Source organism: Bicyclus anynana, chromosome 11 (genome assembly GCF_947172395.1).
Source record: "Bicyclus anynana chromosome 11, ilBicAnyn1.1, whole genome shotgun sequence".
NCBI classification, from domain to species: Eukaryota; Metazoa; Arthropoda; class Insecta; order Lepidoptera; family Nymphalidae; genus Bicyclus; species Bicyclus anynana.
In genome coordinates, this window is record NC_069093.1 from 6374435 (window position 1) to 6397827 (window position 23393).

Consider the following 23393-nt stretch of genomic DNA (forward strand, 5'->3'; position numbering starts at 1 on the left):
GGTGGACTATTGGCTTAAACCTCTCTCATTCTAAGAGGAGACTCGAGCTCAAGCAGTGAGCCGAATATGGCTTGATAATAAATCATTGGAAGAACAACAATTATTAGTAACTTATTTCATAAAATAAACATGAATTAAACATTGGATAATTGGTTAATGTTTTGCAACCGTCGACTAACAGAAAAGATAATGACACTCACTTAAATGCAAAGTAAAATTGTTGTTATCTTTTTGAGATAACATTACTTGTGAATCAAGTAAAATGCTGAGATCCTCCAATTCACTTGGTATTTTATTTTTAACCTCATCTTTGTCTATTATAAACCAAGTATATGGATTGCGAAGTTTTCTTGTAGCATTTGCCTGAATAACAAAGTCTATAGTAAAAAAATAAGTTATATCTAGAAAATAAAATTTAATAAATAAGCAGAGCTAAGCAACGTTTCTAGAATATTTCTTTTGAGTTTTAGAAATCTATAAATCTATACTAATATTATAAATGCGAAAGTCTGTCTGTCTTTTCACGGCTAAACGGCTGAATAAATCAAGATGAATTTTGGTGCAATAGTAAATGGGATCTTGGTAAAAAACAAAGGGTACTTTTTGACTCTAAAATAAAAGTAGAAGAGGGTGAAATAGGGGTGGAAAGTTTGTATGGAAAGTCATTAATTTTTAGTCACAGTTTTAAAAATCTGTTTTTAATTCATAAAAAAATACGATTGAATCACATTATAATTCAAGAATTTTTAAAATTCAACCTCTAAAGTGGTAAAATAGTGGCTGAAAGTTTACATTGATTTCTATGCGGACGAAGTCGCGGGCGTCCGCTATTAATAAATAAATAGGAAGATATGTATATGGATTTAAACGAATTAACTTTTAATAATATAGTCACCTGTTTCAAAAAGTTTCTAGCACCAGGACAACTGAGATCGATTACAGTTATCAAGTAATTCGCTTCGGCCAAATTTTCCAAATTGTGGATGTCTTGAATGAATTGAATTGTTTTTGGTGGTTGTAAATTAGCCAACTTACTCACAAGATTTATACTTTTTTCTACAAAAATGCATAATTTTATCAACGAAGGGATAATAGAATAAAACGTCTAAATAAGACTTATATACTGCAAATAGATTTCTCAAGAAAAAAAACCTAAAGTAAAAAACAGAAGGAAATAAACATTCGTACGAATCTGTTTAGGGAAAATTTGAACCTATAATTAGGTTAAGTGTCCAGCAATTATTATAATTTATACTTGGTTTTACCTTAAACGGATTTTCCAGTTGATAATTTAAATAAAAATATAAAACAAACAAAAATGTAATGCTCTTTCGTTAATAACGAAGCATGACAAAATATTCCATGAGATCCACTTTGTATTTTGGAGTACACAATATGATTTTGTACACATCGATATAAATCGTTAGATGGGCCTCTCCATATTAAAGAACGCACAATGTTATGTCATTACTCAAAGACGTGCACGTACGTCTTAACTTAGTATGCAACAAGCGCATGCTGTGACTTAAAAACTACACAACAACTGTTTTTTTCTTGTTTAATCCCTTAATTATGCCTTCGTGATCATTTTGGAACTGTAAAAACACAAGCCGCAATACGAATATAATGAGAAAATTGTTACTTTTCATTCGTAAGTATTTGCGAAACCAATAACAATTCCGTGACGCTTCGAGGCCCATCTAACGATCTATGATCGATGATTGTACACACAACCTCAGTAATGTTTTTTAAAAACTGTAATTTTTGTTCAAGGGCTTGTAGTCTATGATCAAATATTTTTGCCAAACATTTCATAATGAAAAAGCATACCCTCTCAAACGAAGGAAGAATTTTGACAATTCCGTGACGCTTCGGGGCCCATCTAACGATCTATGATCGATGATTGTACACACAACCTCAGTAATGTTTTTTAAAAACTGCCCAAATAATCAAAATCTTAAGATACCAGAACTTATAGAAACAAATAGAAAAGCACAGGAAAAATATTAATTTCAACTCTTACGTGCTTTCCAACAATCGTAAACAAGTACACTAGTTGGTCTGTTATACCAATTTATAACATCTCCTATCATCTCAATTTTACTATCAAAATTGAGCCCAATTACACATCTGAAAGCCAGAATCAAAATTAAATGAATCATATTACTATCCACTTTTTTTCTGTTAAGAACACAGTGGTGAGAGGATATTTAAGCTTGTATCTTCATTACATTTTCATTTAACTAAACACTACCTTCTACACGATAAGTGCTAGTTACCAACTGGGTTACTAATTGCGTAGGCGGTCTTTGTCTTTACGTAATTATTGCTAACCGTTTTAATAGCTAGACCCGCTAAAGTTGAAGAGTCAACTAAGAATTTAATTAAACACAGGAACTTTAAATATTAAAGCTAAGTTAACATAATTAAATGATGTACTAAAAGCGTTGGCTTTTAGCGTTTTCTGTCATGTGATTGCGCATTTAAATTTCTTAAGCGCTTTGGAAACGCACATTTTTTTTTTTCAAATCAAACATTAGACAAAGCCGCAAAAATCAACTCGATTTTTGTGGCTTTGTCAAACATGAAAAAAAGTCAACTTTGACAAGCAAGTTTATCATACCTACATGTTTGATCGTTTCTCTAGTTCCTTTACACAGACGGTAAATCCTTAAACAGACCCTGATTCTTGAGCATATCTGCCTATATCTGTCTTACAGAGTCTTGTATCTTCATAACAACATTATTTTTTTCAACAACTGCAAATTATTGCTAAATTGGCAAAAAAATAGGTGCAAGACTCTGTAAGACAGATAAAGCCAGTATCTGTAGATATGATAGTAGCTAGTAAATATACTGGTTACCCTATTGCTGTATTAAAAACCAATATATCAGTTTTGCTACGTTGACGATCTGGACCCTTGAAACCTATTACCTCCCAAAACTACCACTCTCCAAATCCCATAGTTGTTTTCCACACTTACCTTTGGTAAGAGCATGAACTGACAAACTTTCAACTTGTATAAAACGAGGAAGATATGACCACCACGGGCTGTATAGCTTGGCAACTTCGTTCGTAACACTCCCAGTGGTCCGCGCAGGCCGGAGGGAATAGCGATGAATGAAAAACCCACGACTGATGCACCTCACTTCCCCGCACGCACGATTTCACACCCGCGCAGTCTTCCCCCCGTCGCCCGCATATCATGTGAGTGTCATCAACGAACTTGCCAAACTATAAATACTGTTTAATTAATAACATCAGTGGGATGGTAAAAAATAATATAAGCTCTCTGACTAAAGCGATAGACTTCTAGCTTATATACTAACAACAGTTTTACTAATTATTTATTAGGAAGTGAATCAAGCCTACTCTTTAGCTACTTACTTCACTAGCAAGCACCCGTGACTTCGTCCACGTGAAATTCATTTTTACACATATCCATGGTTATCCAAGTTAAAAAAATGTTGTTCAATGACCTCCTCTATCTTTTAGTAAAGTTTCATTTAAATTAGTTCAGCCGTTCCAGAGAAAGCCAAAAAAACAGACAGACAGACAAAATGTAAAGTAATCGTTTGTTTTTTAGTATCGTGTCAAAGTTCATATATTTCAATTAGGCTTAGTTTACAAGGACTTCCGAAACGACAGATAATGGTGATAATAATTGGTCGAAAACTTAAAATTAAAGTTACGAGGTTTTCAAACGCGCCTTGGTCCAAGTTTATTTACTTATCAGCATTTTACAAATCTGACGGCGTCCGTGGCGCAGTGGTATGCGCGGTGGATTTACAAAACGGAGGTCCTGGGTTCGATCCCCGGCTGGATCGATTGAGATTTTCTTAATAGGTCAAGGTCTGGCTGGTGGGAGGCTTCGGCCGTGGCTAGTTACCACCCTACCGACAAGTACCGCCAAGCGATTTAGCGTTCCGGTACGATGTCGTGTAGAAACCGAAATGGGTGTGGACTTTCATCCTCCTCCTAACAAGTTGGCCCGCTTCCATCTTAGACTGCATCACCACTTACTTACCATCAGGTGAAATTGTAGTCAAGGGCTAACTTGTAAATAATAATAATAAAAAAATGGGTTACAGGTAAATGGTTGATTTGAAATAACAGACAGATAATTAAATTAAATTTATATGTATTGATACTACTAATTATACACTGCTGAAGAGTTAATCCGAAAATAAATGTAATTACCAAGACATAATCTTATAAATTAGCAATCGTTATATTTTTAGAAAATAATTAACTTTGCGAAGGTCGATTACGTTCCATTTAGTTACTTTTAATAAAACTGAAAAAAACAAATTATGTAATCGTAGGTATACGTAATTGACCGAGGAAAGCAAATGCCTTTTACAGTTTGCAGCAAACTTTGAAGGTTCTAATTATAAAAGACCAAGAAATGGGGCTAACAAAATTTTCCTGAGGAATTTGTGAACCTACCTTTGCCTATTTTAGCGGCGAAGAGTCCAAACAGGCCGATTCTCGCCGGGTTACCTTTTAAAATCCATACATACACTACAATACATTACAATAATTAATATATATGTATGAATGTATGAGAAAACCGGAGTTTGTATCAATCGGTAAGAATTTCTTTTTATTTGGGACGGCTTACCTTTATCAAAATTCCATTCTTCGCCACTGTTACCTATTCTATCTCTAATAGTAGCTTTAAAGCTAGAATAAGGCTACACATCTTTTACCATTTAAATAGTAGATGACCGCGATTTTATACGCGTAAAAGTTTCCGTTTCTGCCGTAGATCTTTTTTCACAAATCCCGTGGGCACAATGGATTTTTCCGGAATGAAGAATAAATAGCCTTTATCATACACTAGCGGACGGACACAAATTTCACGGGAAACATGGATTTTCCGGGATGAAAAGTGCCTAGCCTGTGTGTTAATCCAGAGTGAAATCTATTTCCATTCCAAATTTCAGCCAAATCGCTTAGCATTTCATTTCAGTAGCCGCATCGAGGAACAAACATACACACAAACTTTCGCCTTTATAATATTAGTGTGCGAAGCCGGAGCAGGCCACTATGTTTTTTAAACTCACAACTTTCACAGTTTTTCTGTAGTGTATTTAGTATCAGCATTGCACCCGTGCGAAACCGGGGCGGTTCGCTAGTTATACTTATAAACCTTCTTCTTCAATCACTCTACCTATTAAAAAAATCGCATCAAAATCCGTTGCGTTGTTTTAAAGATTTAAGTAAATTTATGGACATAGGGACAAAGAAAGCGACTTTGTTTTATACTATGTAGTGATATGCATTGATTAAGGAAATTTAATTAAACCCAAATATTACATCGAAAATTAATTAAATCGGTGTGAAGCGCCATGTTCAAACTTATGTACTATTTCATATCGTCTATGGTAAAGGATTTCTAGCAAAGCTATAATCAGAGCTATTAAAGCTCCATACGAAAGAATCAACAGAGCTGGATAACAATCGACCATGCTGACGGATACAAAATTAGCCTGTCTCCCCGAGCATCTAGGTCGCTTTTCGTATAGCAGATGATTTTCCCGTTGCTGCAGCCCATGTTCTTGCAAACGTTTTGTCCTGCGAATATTAAAAACTAATAAGAATAAGACATGTTAGAGTTTTGCTATTAAAAGTAGACTGAAATCGACAGCCAAATTAAAAAAAAATAAACACGGATGAAAACATCACTACCTACAATGATTATTTTATACCATAGATATGTTACGTGCCTACAAAAAGTGATCCGAATTTAGCAACTCCACTGAGCGCACACGTTTCAATTTTGTGTTTACTTCCATTACATAAGTATTTAAGTTTAAACAGTTTTTACACTTCCTAAACACACACCTCGACATTGTAGACAATATTTAGGTATAATGTGTTTAAATAACTTTCGTTATTAAGACAATTATGCACATAAGTCCGCCTCAGTTATGATGCACTAGTGCCCTATCTCTAGTACAAAATATTGACTACCTACATAAAAAACTGAGTTATTCCAAAATTTGCACTATAATTTTGGGAATACCCTACGATTTTTTTTTAAATTTGCCAGGCGATTTCAGTATCTATTTTCATTAGCTAAGTTCTAATAAGAAAATATTGTTAGTTTTCCTTAAGCCAACTTGATACGGCTAAAGTTAACCTAAATATTACCACATAGGTAAGTACTTGATTTGATTTATGATAATTTCCTTTGCAAGAAAACATATTATTATACTATTTGAATGGTTTCCTCCCAGTCTCTTTGCGAGCGGTGATTTTGTATTGTAGATCCACCTAGGGACAATATTTGATTTCGTAACAATCACAGTGATAGTTCCAGACAGGATTAACGGGGTGATGTGCTTGTTAGAGTTTTGTAGTCTTCAAGGAACCCTTATAGTTTTTCTTTCATGGGGGTGTTACAATCTTACTAACTACGGGTTGTTATTGATAAATTCTAAAACTGATATAGAAAAGCTCAGTATTTTGAAGTCCGACTCAGTCGAACCCAAAACCGAATTTGAGAAATAAATGCCTAATTTTTTTGCTCGAATCCAGAACTAAATGTTTCGAATTACATACTCACTGCTAACGTGCTAACTGTTATGAGGCAGTTAAACTAAAACAATTATCAAAAAACAAATCAAATACAATAACTATACTACAGCCTTTCTTGATGAGTACTGTTTACTAACAAAGAAATTAGAAATGAAGGTAGAAAACGCATGTCGTTTCATAATGTTATATAACATATATTAACCATATCTAATTGTTTTAAGCTTATTAATCAAATTTATTTTCATTAATAATTTGTTTGTTGGTAACAGTCCCCATCAAGACTGTAGTATAAATAAATATTTAATAGCAGAACATCTAAATAATTCATAGCAATGTACTAATCTATTGTTTTCTTACCCAATTTTGAACATTTCCATAAATGGCGTATTTTTCCTGACCGCCAACCACGGGTCGATGACACGCAAATATTGTATTTCCTTGAGGCCGCACTTTTCACCCTCTTCGAAATATTTCCCAACAAATTTGTAGCCCACGCCAGTTTCCATGTGAAACGCGAACAGCCCCTAGCAATTAATTAATCAAAATATTATATTACTAGCTGACGCCGCGCGGTTTCACCCGCGTGGTACTCGTTCCCGTAGGAATATGGGGATAATATATAGCCTATAGCCTTCCTCGGTAAATGGGCTATCTAACACTGGAAGAATTTTTCAAATCGGACCAGTACTTCCTGAGATAAGCGCGTTCAATTAAACAAACAAATAAACTCTTCAGCTTTATAATATTAGTATAGATTAAACCTTCGTAAAATTTACTATAAGTTATGAAATAAAGTAATCTAACTGTGTTAAACTCACTAAAACGAAAATTCATGACACAGAAGAATTATCTTTTTTCTTTTGTATCCAATCTTAACAAATTGCAAGTAGGTGTAAATGTATATTACATTCTGTAATTTATTTAGTAAAATTATTGTACTTATAATATTTACTCATAGTCTAAAAGCCAGTCATGGCTAGACCTTCGATATTTTATTAAAGTAGTTTGTCAGTCATGCTTGATAGATAGACTATAGGCAACTGTGGAGCTGGTGGCTATAGTGCGAGTATGTAGAACGTTTCAAAAACCCTCAATCATCCAAGATTTTTTTTTTTAAATTTATATATGACAAATAATAATAATATGACAAATTATGTACTTAGTCGCCAATCAAGTCAAACCATCGCCGGACAACCTTAAGTTTTTTAACGGGGTGCGGTCAAGAATTGTCCTAAAGTCACCATGATTTCAGGTACTTATTTGTTTTTTCTCGCTTGGAAATGCTTTTTCTCATCCCTCCCGAAAGTGTCGCGGAAGAGAGAACGCGGTACTCTCAGGAGGGTCTATGGGACTCGCTGGCCAGGACCAGAATACCCACTAAAACCCAGCGTAACCCTCTGGGACATTCCACATTGCTGATGATTTGCAAGCATGCGCGGACAAGCTTTCAGCTTTTATAAAATGAGGTAGGTCTAGTCAACACAGGCGCTCGTTCTATCATGATGTAAATGGTCGACCGGTCCTACGAACCGGATAAATAAAACATAATATGTTGCTAAATTACATAATTAGACACTTATAATTTCAAATAACTCAAAAAGTAGGTTACTTGCAGTTGAGGAAAACCATACATTCCAAATGACCTGTGATTAAGTTCTAATTCTAATCTAATAACAGGCATTTTGGAATAACCTGCCAGGTATCTGTCAATTAACTTGTTAATCGTTAAAAAATTGAACCCAGAATTTTTCTTAATATTTTTTTTTATTTCTACAACATTTTCCAAGTAGTTAAAAATCTGTTTCAAGAAGTTTTTCAAAACGTATATCGGAAAATAAATGTTTTTTTTATTCGAGTTTTTAATTGTTTCGAACATATATTTTAATCGTTATCTACATATTTTTTATAAGTTCTCATGTCAAAAATGTGGTTCAATAGAGAGAGTAATCGAATTTTATATATTCGCTTAAATATTTTAATAACCATTTTTGTAATATTAATTATTTCAATAAGATCTTTATTTTGCTCATGTTTTATTCTCATGCCCAGTTTCAAAATAAATATTTCCTCATTTCTCGTGATTTAATTACATTAAAGTCGTTACAATGTCACATAAAATAACAAACTTTATCAATAAGTATATGCTAACCAATAATATTAATTTATAATACAAACTTATTACATTGATTACTAACAAATGATAGATAGATATTCCTAGTAGGTAGTAATTTAAATAGTTTAAATTAATTCGTTTTTATTCATTTTTTTTTCAATAGATTGCCCTTGAACACTTCACGAGATAGTGACGATGCAATCTTAAATAGAATGCAGGAACAGTACCTCTGATTAGATTTTATTTGAAATGGTATCTACAAAATGATACCAAGATTAAATTTCGGCTACAAGTCTTAGACTAATAACCCTATAGACCCGCAACACGTATAATACAGGAAATCTAGAAAATATTACTAAAAGAATTACATGACTCGAGATTTTTTAACCATCGGTAGGGAGCAACCCAATAAGCTTAACTTGAGTACATCACTCACTCGGTCGGTTCACTGCTGAGGTCGAGTCTTCTCTCAGAATGAGAGGGGTTAAGCCAATAGTCCACCACGCTGGCCAAATGCGGATTGGCAGACTTCAGACACGCAGAGAATTAAGAAAATTCTTTGGTATGCAGGTACATGACTCGAGATTTTTTAACCATCGGTAGGGAGCAACCCAATAAGCTTAACTTGAGTACATAGACCTCCCCCCTCCCCCTGTCCAATAAAGTTTATTTGACAAAAAATGTAGAGGACATTCTCATCTACAATTAATGTAATTAAGGTACTATGAGGACGTGATAGCCCAGTGGATATGACCTCTGCCTCCGATTCCGGAGGGCGAAGGTTCGAATCCGGTCCTGGGCATGCCTCCAACTTTTTAGTTATTTTTTATAAAGCTAGGTAAAAAAACTTTAATACCTTTTGAATTTCTCTGACGCCATTTTCCATGGTCATGAAACGCGGAGTAGTACCAGGTGGAGCCACTTTGGTTTCATAAATAGCTCTTCGCACTGGCTCAGTTTCCGTCTGAAATTACATTTTACACATTTTCAACCCGTCATTGCCCATAAGTGGTCATCGTGTCCACGGACGGATGACCATTTTTTTTTGACTGCATAGACTAGTGCTATGATTACCTTTAGCTTCAGCACTACCGTTTTCTTGGCAAAAAGATCCTTCCATTTATTTTATCGGCCACGTAGATATTATTTTTAGATAAGTTTGTTAAGTTTACTCACTTCTACTTTATTCAAAAATTTATATATAATAAAACCAAGTCGGTAGTTTCATCATTTATATTATCATCATTATCAACCCATATTCGGCTCACTGCTGAGGTCGAGTCTCCTATCAGAATGAGAGGGGTTAAGCCAATAGTCCACCACGCTGGCAGAATGCGGATTGGCAGACTTCAGACACGCAGAGAATTAAGAAAATTCTCTGGTATGCAGGTTACCTCACGATGGTTCTCCTTCACCGTTTGAAACACGTGATATTTAATTTCTTAAAATGCACACAACAGAAAAGTTGGAGGTGCATCCCCGGACCGGATTCGAACCCACACCCTCCGGAATCGGAGGCAGAGGTCATATGCACTGGGCTATCACGGCTCTTATCAAATCAGTAGTTCCGAAGATTATCCCATTTAAAGAATGTTTCAAACTTTCAAACTTTACTTTTATTTAACTTTACTTTACTTTTATTTAACTTTACTTTTATTTTTTATTTACGTTGATTAAGTTAAAAGGTAAGTTTTATCACAGAAATAGAAAACAGTCTGGAATAAGACATATACCACTTCTATCCCAACATTCCCGAAGGAACGACAGCTACGCAGGCGGAACCTTGTTTGTAAAATTTAAAATTAGCAGATCGATTTTATACAAAGCTTGAAATAATCAATTAAACTACATTCCCGTGAATTTGTGGTAACCATGTTTCGAATCCTTTCAAAGTTTCCATGCATGAGATGAATTAAAATTCTAAAATGTTTAAAAATCTTTACCGTAAAGTAATATCTATTGAATACTGTGTCGTGCACTCCAAATTTAATCCGTGAATGTAACAAATCCTCTAATGTCTTGATTTGCGACGAGCTCGACTGTAACAGAGCTACTATATTGGCGGAGTACGACGTGTATAAGAAAGTCACGGCCACGAATAGAAAGATCAACACCATTCGTCCCAAGGAACCTGGTTCAAAAGAACAAAATATATAAATACTCTCCATCTCTCAGTCTATTTTTTTTTTTCTTAGAAAAATTATTATACAACATGAAAAATACAATAATATTTTTGTTTTGTCACGTTTTCATAGAAAAATCATAGATAAACGTAAATACAAAATTTGACCCAAATCGACTGACCCGTTTCCAAGATCCACGAAATATATTTACATAATTTATATACTTTAATATACTATATTTAAATAATATGTATATTACCTTAAATATACACAAAATGTCTTTATCACGTGATCTATTAAGAACTTTAAATTATACATACCGCAACTTTTTTAAGTATATTAATGAATTTATTAACTTAGGCCAGACAATATTAGTATGCAGATTTTTATGTGTTTCACTTATGTCTTATTAGAGTTTAACAATATTATACAATCTTTTGGTGAAGAACCTATGTATACATTTAATTTTACCTTTGAGTTCAACAGTGCTCCCTTGTTGACATGTAGTGCCAAAGATAAACATCCCCACATCAATCAAGTTAGGTCTCAAAATACCCGCGTCATTAATACGCTGCAAAGGTATCAAGTGCACATGACAGACACAAAACAAACACAAATGATACAAACAATAAATACAACGAATTCGAAGAAAGATTAAAAATTGAAAAACATTGTTGAGTAATTCTACTGCTTGTTTAACAAAACTAATGGTTTATTCAAATTATTCATAAACTGGAGAATATTGAATTATCCGAAAAGGAATCTGGGTATTGGCCTTGCCATCGAAAAATCTTGGCACTTTATTAGACAATGAAAGTTTCGTGTGGCTCTAGGACTCAGATTGGGTACACCATTGTGCTTAGAGTACAAATATCCATGTGGGAAAGAGGTGAGTAAATTTGGAATCCTCGGGCTTTCATGCCAAAGGAGTGGCGGTAGGCTATTTCGGCATGGCTCTCTTAATGACATAATAAAAAGTGCTCTTGCCACCATAAATATTCCTGCGCTAATCGAGCCGTTAGGAATCAGTCGGGATGATGGTAAGAGACCTGATGGATTGACGCTGGTTCCCTGGGAAATGGGGCGGGCCCTAATGTGGGACGCTACATGCGTCGACACATTAGCACCGTGTCATATCAGGGAGACAGAATTAAGACCGGGAGCCGCAGCAGAAAAAGCTGAAACCGGTAAGTGGCTCAAGTATGCCTCTCTGACAGAGAGTTACATATTTGTACCTTTGGGCCATGGAGTCGCAGTGCCAAAAAATTTTTCCGTATCATTTCACCGCGGCTTGTTGCCTCGACTGGTGACAGAAGGCCTGGCTCATTTTTTGCGCAAAGGATCAACCTGGCTGTCCAGCGCGGAAATGCAGCCAGTATTCTTACCACCATTCCACGTGGGCATGATTTGTATAGTTATTAGGATAAGTTAGCTTAAGTTCCTTATTGTATTCTTTCTCAAAAAAAAAAAAAAGAATATCGAGAATATATTAAAATTGATTTTATTGTTTTAAAATTTTTGATAATTAAAACGAGGTATAGTTTCTAACCCTGCCTTTTAAAGTCGACAGCAGTCAAGTCAAGTCCAGACCCAATCAGGGAAACGCTAAAAATTAATGGATAGAACTTAATAAACTTAACAAACGGAAGAGCCGTGATAGCCCAGTGGATATGATCTCTACCTCCGATTCCGGAGGGTGCTGTTTCGAATCCGGTCCGGGGCACGCACCTCCAACTTTTTAGTAGTGTGCATTTTAAGAAATTAAATATCACATGTCTCAAACGGTGAAGGAAAAACATCGTGAGGAAACCTGCATACCAGAGAATTTTTTTAATTCTCTGCGTGTGTGAAGTCTGCCAATCCGTATGGGGCCAGCGTGGTGGACTATTGGCCTAGTCCCTCTGATTCTGAGTTGAATATGGGTTGATAATGATGATGATGAAATTTAACAAAAATCACTATTTTAACAAACTTTTATGGATAAATTAATGTTGTAACTTACTGATACACGATGTCTTGATTGTCTCCATTCCCAAAATGCTACAATACAGAGCACCAAATAAACAAGAAGTATTAATACACTAGAGCCAACCCACAAGGAAAATTTGAATGAAAGCAAAAACAAATTGTTTTCATACGAAAGTTTGGGTTGTTGAAACACAAACTTAGATCTCGTGGGTGTTGGGCTTGAGATGTATTCCACTACTGATAGGCGTTCGGAGGTGAAGAACATAGGTGATCCTGAAAAGCATAAACAATATTGGGTATTATTATAGAAGTACTTATGTTACAGCTAATGGGGTAACTCTACCCGGCCCCGGGTCTGTGGCAAGTTCATTGGATGAGACCCTCAGAAACATCGTCACTATTTTTTTTTAATTGTAGATTATTTCTGAGCTCAGGTCTCGCGAACCCCAATGAGTCATGGACTCGTGGCATTTTGGCACTCCTGCCCTGTAATTACGTTACTGGTTACAGAATTAATATGAGTTATTATTATTCTAATTACAACGTTGAAATAGGTAATAACAGTATATTATCATAATAATTAAACGAATTATTATTATCGTCATTTCAATACTCATTTCATAATCGGCAAAAACATCGATTTCTTTGCCAATAATGAAAGAAAATCAAAACGGCTCATTAGTTATTCGGGGTGTAAAAATAACAAAAAAAAATATATTAATACACACGAAGATAACGTATTTATCTGGAGCAACGGAGACTAAAATAAATTGTTATAAGCTAATGCAGGGCCATGTATAGGAGATTTTAGTATTATATTTGTATCTATAAATAAAAAAAAATATTGTTTACCTCCGATCTCAACCTCTTCTCTCACCAAGTATCCAGTCATGCCACTCCAGGAGTTATTGCGACGATAGCCCCAAGTGTCAGTGAAAATATACTTCCTACCAGCATTCAGAAAATCTAGCAGCTGATTCGTTGTTGGGAAGTTTACCTTTGTTATGGTGTCTATATGGTCGTTCCTATATAAATGAACGATTTCATTTAGGTACGAGTATACATTTTCACGGTTTTTTCACCTTTCGTAATAAATAGGAGGAAAACGAAGTATATGGCGTCCAAAATCCCGTTGGTGTGATGATATAGCTGAAAAACAGTGGAGGTAATGGCAAAGGACAGAAATAAGTGGAAGGAACTCGGGGAGGCCTATACCCTGTGAGGAATCCATATAATTTTAAAAGAACTTAACCTAATACTACAAAGAAAAAAATAAATAAATAAAACAATGTATTTCTAAAACTAACAAACTAAATAATAGAAACATTAAACATAATAACACAGATTTAAGAAAACTATTGTAACCCTAGAGTATAAAGAAAAATAAAAGGCTTTATTATAATTATAATAAATAGTAAAAATCTCTAATAAATCCTGCAATATTTACATGATAATTAGTAGCGAAAAGATGTGAAAATCATAAATTATTAAGTTAATAACGTTTAAAATCAGTTTTAGCCAATCAGTCGCAGATTTAATGTTTATTTAATAATTAATTTGTATTCATAAATTAAATACTTAATGTTGACCTTACACTTCATCCGTTAAATGATTGATGCTATCATAATCAGTCAAAACATAACAAATTGTAATTTCATATTTTTCTAAATTGCGTCTTCGTAGAGCGGTTATTTTGATAAAGTCATCACTTTCTTGAAATCCTTGACTGCCATTCCAAAAGCCATATGACTCTGTTTTCCAAGAATTCTCTGCTCTTATTTTATAAACTGCAATAAATTATTTAACACTGTAAGATAGATTATCTATACTTCTATACTAATATTATAAAGGGGAAACTTTGTTTTTATGTTTGTTTGTTTGTAATGAATAGGCTCAAAAACTACTGGACCGATTTTAAAAATTATTTCACCATTCGCCAACTACATTATCCACAAGTAACATAGGCTAAATTTTATTTTGGAAAGAATAGGGTTCCGTAAGATATTTCGGTTTTTCGGACACAAGGTGTAAAAAATCAACCAGAAAAGTTACTTAGGTATTTTAGGGGTAGGGTAGGGGTAGAGTAACGATAGCATAGGGGTAGGGTAAGGTTAGGGTAGGGTTAGGGTAGGGGTAGGGAAGTGGTAGTGGTAGGGTAGGAGTAGTTGAAAGTTTACATCGGCGGACAAGCGGACGAAGTCGCGGGCGTCCGCTAGTTATTTATATAGTACATATAAATATGTTTAGTGAAAATGAGACAAACGGTTATTTGGTTGTACTTACCGTAATATATCGCGTAGGACATATCATGGAGCCGTTGCAAAAGTATTATTTCAGAATCAACTAAAAAATTAACATTATCGAAAACTTCTGGTAGAATAATTTCTTTTTCAGAATCACTTGCATTCAGTCCAATCAGTATCCAACGAAAAGGCGCTGCAAACATTTTCTCCTCATTGAACTAAAATTTAATTGGAGAATTTATTTATTGATATAACAAACGGCATACTATGACAATAATTACTTACCATTTTAATTGATTTCAAAGTATTAGGACAACTAAGATCAGCCACAAATACGACATGGTGCATCTGTTCTAAATTTTTAGATATGTCACCTGGTTCTATAAATTCAATCATATTTTTTGCTGCCAACGTCGAATACAGTTGCACTTTTTTGTCTGCGAATAAAAATATTACAGTAGTGTATTGTGTTTTTATTTAATTTATTATTTCCTTTACATTTCTTACAGGAGGGCCAACAAGTTATAGCCACAACCGATGAAGGTTTTTCTGTAGACGTCAGAATATTTGAAATCAAGTTTACTTCTGTGGTAATATCTGAAAAAACTACTCCGAATAGCAAGAAAAAAGTAACAAGACCAGCTTTCTCCATCGTGCAAACTGGACACATGTTAACAAGAAAATGAAATTCAAAATTGCTAAAGTAACGAGCTTAAAAATCATCTTGTATACTTGAAAATAAGTTTGAACAACAAATTGGTCAATTTTCGGAAGCCATTACTTTAAAGGTTTGAATGACAGGTGCTACATTATGCATTAACTTCGATCACGTGATGCGAATTACAATTTTCCTGTACTATTTTTTGTTCAAGAAATGTTTCTTTCAAATATTCCTTTTTAACATCATATTTTAAATATTTTTTGGACTTGAAATCATCATCCGTGTCATCCGTGAGCTGAACTTTAAACCGATTCAAGAAAGTTATCAATTTATATAATTTAATAATAATAATAATACTTTCACATAAAAGCGTAAAGCTTCGACCAACACCTTAAGAAGCTTTCGCTTAACTGTTGGATCAAGAGTCGGATACAAAAGGCAGTGATTCTTGAGACGGCGCGTATTGTGAGGAGGTTCCTCACTTTAGAACCCTGACCACTTGGGCACTTAAATGTCCCGCAGCGGGAGGGTTAATTTTTTTTATAAGTTTTCCATAGTGTTTTGTATATTTTGTATGCGTAACACATAACATTGTTAGAAATTAAAAAAAAGGAGAAATAAATAAATGGGAGTAACTAAAGATAATACTTTCACATTAATGCCATAACTTTGATTATTATTATTATTAGTATTTGATTATTGATGGATTATTGATATTGAAAAAAGTCAGGCTACCCTTATTCTTTGCTCGAAGTTTGTAAAGTATTTTCGCCTTTCTCCTGTATCCTTGAAAAAAATAAATTCATTCATAACAATTAGGCCATTAACGATAGTGAGAAAGCAAACAACATTTAATCAGTAATCGCTTGAAGTAGTTACACAAACAGACTAATGATGAAAAAATTCCATATTCTTTAGAGAGAAGTCCTTTTGTGTACAAATAAAGGTAGTTTTCCATTGAGTTTGTCAACCACTTCGTAACAATTTTGTATTGACGTATTTGTAATATTTACTTAAATTGTGTCCCTTACTTTATCAGTACTAATTAATGATTTATATAACGTCCCTGAGATTGTCCAGTACGGTTTAAGTGTGCTAGATAGTGTGACCTGCGCTTATGAACTGTTACTTAATAATTAAATTCTATTTATAAAAAAAAAGTTTAATTGAAACTAATTATTGCTAAACAGTTTAATTGCATAAGTATAAATATCCAAGTGTTTTGAAAGAGTGTTTTAATAAAAAAAGGTATTATTTTTTTGTAGAAAATAAAAATATATTGAAAACACCCAACATCAAGCGACATCCAGGTGTAGGGTCTTTTGACCTACGGGTTAAGGAATTCTTTTAAATCCGGTTAACTCTCTCCTTCTCCATCCGTATTGTTCTAATGTTCTTCCTAACCAGCCAAACCTAGCAATATCCCACCAGAGCACCTCTGGGCATCCACACCGTACCGTACCGGAACAATAAATTGCTTGGCGGTACGTCTTTGCCGGTAGGGTGGTAACTAGTCACGGCCATAGTCTCCCACCAGCCAGACCTGTACCGATTAAGAAAACCTCAATCGGCCCAGCCGGGGATCGAATCCAGGACCTCTATTTGCAATATGTCACTGTGAACAATATCTATCATTAATTTCATAGCACTAATGAATAACAGATGAGGGTGTATATTTCTAATCTGGATCTTAGACTATAGCTTGGCAACTTCGTTCGTAACCCGATGGTTCGCGCGAGCCGGGGGGCGTGTAGCGATGAATGAAAAATCCACGATTGATGCACCTCACTTCCCCGCACGCACGATTTCACACCTGCGCAGTATTTCCACCCGTTGCTCGCATATCATGGGAGTGTCATCAACGAACTTGCCAGACTTGTATTATTTTTTGCGTCACAATCCACATCTTCCAGGCACGATGTGTTGTGCGTTGTCGAGTTGGGTGTTTAATATGTGTTTCTACAATCCATACTGTAATCAAAAATTGTGTACAGAATTGTGGTTGCGATGGACTGTATTGAAAGAATAATATTGGCTAGTAGTTCTATCGAAACTGCGTACAGTAGGAAGAATGGCCCGTCTACATCTGAATGGACTCCGCTACTGGGACGTCCCAAGAATACATCTGTGAACCTAGAATCTTGTAAGTTTTTTTTTATTTTATATTTTTATATACTAGCACGCAAACAATTTACCTACATATTAAAATTACAACTTTAAAACTTCTGACAATATTGAATCTTAGGTAATAAATAATAAGCGTTGTTTTTGGATATAAACTATTTTGCACTGCACTATGCACTTCACAGACTATTTTAGAGTGTGAGAAGGGTAAGAAAGTTTTTTTGTGATATCTTGTTCCCTGACATTCGTTATTTGACCTAACGCTGGCACTCTAGTGTTAGGTCATTTGACCTAACGCTGGCACTCTATTGTTAGGTAGTTTGGCCTAACGCTGGCACTCTAGTGTTAGGTCATTTGACCTAACGCTGGCACTCTTGAGTCAGATCATTTGACCTAACACTGGAGTGCCATCCTTGAACTGCCTTTTTAACCGACTTCCAAAAAGGAGGAGGTTCTACGTTCGGCTTTATGTATGTTTTCTAGTATTTAATTGTTACTACTACTAGTATTTAATACTGACATCAGCCTTTTTAAACTAATTTAAATACCCATACCCCAGGAAAACATATCGAAATAAACATATTTTGTGTTTGCATTATACCAAAAAAATACAAACCTTGAAATGAACCTTTTGGAATTACTAAAGTAAATAAATCTGATATTTTTATCTTATAAGGAAAGGGGTATAATTTTCCTTATTTCACTTTCCTTATTGACTGTTGATTTAAAGTATACTTTTTATACAATACTCGCTGACGCTGCACGGTTTTAGTTTGGTAGTTCCTGAGATTAGCGCGTTCAACCAAACAAACAAACTCTTCAGCTTTATAATATTAGTATAGATACTTGCACATACTATATAGTGTAAGAGTTTATATCTCTTCTCATGTAAATAATTCGCGACTCACCTACTTGACTAACTTACTTGACACTTTTTTATACACTGTTTTCTTGCTTGTCACTGATTTATACCTAACCTATGTTTAAACTTCAGAAAAACCAATAAAATAAGTATACCAGTATAGTTACTAGGAAACAGGAATCCCCAGATGATAAATGGAATCACTGAATCATATATCATACTTAGCTACTAGATAAGTACCTACTTACTCATTAAAGAATGTAACTAATTAGAAAATATTTGTACCGAGAAATATACGTAAACACGGTAATATTTACGTCACATATGTTTATGATAATGTATAGGTGTTTACGACTATTGACTTCACTATGAAGAGAAGTGGGCCACGGAAAACTTCCACTGCACCATGAATTTACTCATACCTACATAGTATTTCTAAAGCTGAAGGCCTAGTACAGGCTACTTTAGTATTTTAGTCGAGTATGAACGATTTTTGGGCGGTAAATGGCCAAAAACTCGACTCAAATAAGCTCGACTAAAGTTGTCTGAACTACTCATAGAATTTCTTGCGACTGAACGCGCTAATTTCAGGAAATACTGATTCGAATTTCAAAATTCTTTTTGTTTTGGATAGTCCAATTTATACAGGATAGCTATAAACACTACGCTACAACCAATAGGAGCAGAGCATCAATGAAAAATGTGTGTGGGTATGATTCCTTTTAAGAGCTTCCCTTGTTTGCGCTGCGTAAATGCTTGTTTTGAATTGTTTCTAAAAGTTTTAAAAGGGTTTTACTTAACCCCGTTTACCCTATTATTAATTTTGTTAATCTCGTTATGGATTTATTTAATTCTTTAGTAAAATTAAACCTTGGGTTGAGCAGCTATTTGAAAATTAAGGAACGAAAGTAAATGAAAACACCTCAGTGAATTTAGAAAATATATTTTTAACATTTTGTTTTTATATAACAACTATAGAAATCTTAATAAGATTTCTAGTAGGTGGGTAGTGGTTCGCGCACTTTCTATTTTTCTATTTTGTATGAAATGTAAGTTCTTTGTTTAATTTATGAGAAAACATTACCCTCCTTCTGACGCAGTTGGGTAAAAATAGTGCTCATGTCAGATAGTTTTCATCATATTTTCAACTTTGTTTCTTCGACAGATCTGTTCAAAAATAATAAGTTATAACTTTTAAATGCAGTCAGTATTCTTGCCACCATTCCACGTGGGCATCATTTGTATAGTTATTAGGATAAGTTAGCTAAAGTTTCATATTGTATTCATTCTCAATAAACAAAATCTTTTAAATTAAAAATGAAAATTAAGATTTCATAACCGAGCGTAAGGTCAGCCGAGCAGTTTTAATTTATGAGGACGATATCTTTGAACTTGGCCTCAAGTTATAGGTGAACAAGTAAAGCAATAAATTAATGTTAATGCACTTTCATAAAACACTAGCAATCAGACTATCGTATTTTAAAGGCAAAGGTTCGTGTGTGTATGTTTGTTACTCCTTTATATCGCAACTATTGAACCGATTTGCCTGAAATTTAGATTATATCCTGTGTTTACATATCTTTAGTGCTACTTTTTATCCCTATGGTTTGATTATTGACGAAGTAAAGAGCACCACCTGGTTTTAGATAATAACAACTGAATTTTATTGCCGATAGGCTATTTCACGTGGGCATGATTAATGATTGCTATTGGGATAAGTTAGTTTAAGTCCAGGTTGCATATTATATGTTATTTGTTCAGATTTCCGGTAGTTATAGCCAGTTAGATATTTCATACATCAAAAATATTGACAGTAAAAAAATGTCAACAAGCATTCAACAATGGGTTCCATTGGATGCGAATACCTATAACAGTATAATATCGAAGTGACCTTCTTTTTGCAATTTTATGCACAGCGTGGCGAGGGACGGCAATTTATGTAGGTAGGTAGGTAGGTACTTATTTTTATTTTAGAACAGGGAAATATTGTTTTTTTTTTAACTCAAACCACCGGCACAATAACGAAGTAGGTATTGTCAATCGAGTTATTGTATCTTTTTATTTGATGTTTCTTTTTTATGTTCTACTTGTACTCATATTGTAGTACATAATGCCGTCTATTATCTACTTACAGTCACAAAATCTACACAATGTTTTTTCACAAATAACTTTGAACCCTTTATTAGTTTCATTGGAATTTTTTTCTCAAGGATAAGCTAACTGTTAAGATTATCATATTAAGTAATGTAAGTACCTGCCTACTCTCCAAAAACCGTTTAAACTAATTAACAGGATGAAATACTATTGTTTATTGTTTATTAAGTTTCAATATTTGTCTATAACGCCAGTACGACAGATAAGTTTTGCTGATAAGGAAAACTTATCTGTTATAACTTTACAGTTGCTCCAAGTAATCGAATTGAACTCGTTGACCTATGTCGTTCCCTTTGATACCTACTTCAGCACTTAATTATTATCATCATCATCATCATCATCATCATCATTATCAGCCGATGGACGTCCACTGCTGGACATAGGCCTCTTGCATGGACTTCCAAGTACAATGTTCTCGAGCCGCCAGCATCCAGCGACTCCCTGTAACCCGCTTGATATCCTCAGTCCACCTAGTGGGGGGTCGACCAACACTGCGCTTACCGCAGAAATGAGGAGATCTGCAGACGAACCAAAGTCACTGACATAGCTCAGCGAGTCGCGAAGCTGAAGTGACAATGGGCAGGCCATATAGTTCGAAGAGCCAATGGACGTTGGGGTCCCAAGGTGCTGGAATGGCGACCCCGTACCGGAAAGCGCAGTGTTGGTACCTACATACGAAATACTTATTTCATAAAGAGGCAATGTAAATTTAAGAGCATGTGCAATTTCCATTGATTGCCAAGTAGTTAAGTCTTGTGTAAGTAGCATAAAATTAAATGCACATTAAAAACATATAATTTTCCAACTGCGATCCAGTCACATGCAATTTTGCAATAGATCACATCTCGGATAGTTAGTGTCAAGTCGTCTGAACCAGTCCTATTACCTAGTAGGTAGTAAAGTAGCCAGGCTGTCTGCCGCACCTTATAATTATGGAAAACCGGGAATCAAAACATACCTAAGTATTTAATTGTGGTAGGGTGCGACAGAGCTTGTTCGTGGAAGTTATTTCTGCTACCATGCAGTATTGCTGTGGTGGAAGGGTAGATAGATAATATAGTTGTCATTTTAATCTTCCTAGCGAATTTAGCTACCTTGCTATTAATATCTGCAGGTGAACCATCGGCTTATTCCGACGACAATTCATAATTAACAGCCGATGGACATCCACTGCTAGACAAACACCACGGTTTTGAGCCGCCAGCATCCAGCGGCTCCCTGCAACCGGTTTGATGTCTTCGGTCCATCAAGCGAATATCTTAGCATTCCATGGATTCACCGTGCGGGTGCCGGGTCCATCGTGAGATAGAGAAAAACTCCGAGCAGAGTCCTGAACTTGTGACTACAGGATGTAGGGTTAAGGAATTCCTTGACGATCGATCAACACTCCCCGTTCTCCGCTCGTGTTATTCTCCCTGCCTTGCCAAGTTTGGTAAGATCCTATTAGAGCTTTGGATACTCGTTCTAATATATAACTAGCTGCACTTCTAGAGAGGCCAAGGTCCATAAGCATGTTATAAAGAGATTTTGCTGGTAATCCTCTCGCACCTGCTTCGATGCCGTACAGACTAACTACATAGCAATTTTTAGTTACTTAAGAAAACAACAATTTTGAACCACAGACAGAAACTTTAATTTCATTTATACGTATTGATTAATTATTATTATTTTCACAAAGGTGACAGTTGCCACCGAGTGAGATCTTTCAAACTCAAACCTGTCTTCTATAAAATGTTTAAGTGCGTTTATCATCTTACAGTAATTGATAGACGAGACACCCAATTAAGTATCTAGGTAGGCACTAGATTCCTGTACATTATCGAGTTCTTCTAGGTAGGTACAGGTTCCATACAAGCACTTAATGACTACCTGGGCGCGGCAGACTGTATGGCTGCCTTGCAACTATGTACCTAACTAGTAAATGCGGTATGCTAGATAGCTGCATAGTTTATATGTAGGGTTGCCAATATTTTTCAGAAATATAGCGTACTAGCGGACGCCCGCGACTACGTCCGTGTGGAATTAGTTTTTCACAAATCCCTCGGGAACCAAGGATTTTTCCGGGATAAAAAGTAGCCTATGTGTTAATCCATGCTATAATATATCTTAATAACAAATTTCAGCTAATTCGGTTCAGTAGTCGAGGCGTAAAAGAGTAACAAACATTCATATCATCAAAATCATCAGTTCGCAAATCTCGGGAAACCATATATTTTTTTGGGATAAAAAGTAGTCTATGTGTTAATCCAAAGTAAAATCTATTTCCATTCCAAATTTCAGCCATATCGCTTTAGTAGTAGCAGCGTTAGAGAATAACAAACATCAAAACAAACATCCAAACATCCATACAAACTTTCGCGTTTATATGGATGGAATGGGACTAGCTGACGCCGCGTGGTTTCACCCGCATGGTTCCCGTCTTTGTAGGAATTTGGAGACAAAATATTAGCCTATAGCACTCGGGGATAGTGTAGCTTCCCAACAGTAGAAGTATTTTTCAAATCGGTTCAGTAGTTTCAGAGCCCATTCAATGCAAACAGACGGACAAACAATCAAACTTTTCCTTTTTTTTTATTCTATACAAGTTAGCCCTTGGCT

The 23393-nt window shown here is 35.0% G+C and overlaps 2 protein-coding genes across 2 annotated transcripts in view; one reads left to right on the forward strand and one right to left on the reverse strand.

Annotated features, from left to right (window-relative positions):
• Positions 1-4164: 4164 nt before the first annotated feature.
• Positions 4165-15841, reverse strand: LOC112048599 (ionotropic receptor 75a). The gene is made up of 11 exons (XM_024086201.2): positions 15502-15841; positions 15280-15431; positions 15035-15212; positions 14346-14538; positions 13604-13776; positions 12786-13024; positions 11255-11354; positions 10604-10791; positions 9517-9624; positions 6905-7071; positions 4165-5581 (listed from the first exon to the last, which is right to left on the reverse strand). Exons 1-11 carry the CDS (start codon positions 15662-15664, stop codon positions 5332-5334), a joined length of 1911 nt encoding a protein of 636 aa, XP_023941969.2. The 5' UTR covers positions 15665-15841; the 3' UTR covers positions 4165-5331.
• Positions 15842-16766: 925 nt separating this feature from the next.
• Positions 16767-23393, forward strand: part of LOC112048596 (putative inorganic phosphate cotransporter) — a 58071-nt gene continuing 51444 nt past the window's right edge. The window contains exons 1-2 of the mRNA XM_024086199.2: positions 16767-16903; positions 17650-17798. Of these exons, the coding sequence (XP_023941967.1) occupies positions 17663-17798 (136 nt within the window). The 5' untranslated portion in view covers positions 16767-16903; positions 17650-17662. The remainder of the gene's footprint in view (positions 16904-17649; positions 17799-23393) is intronic.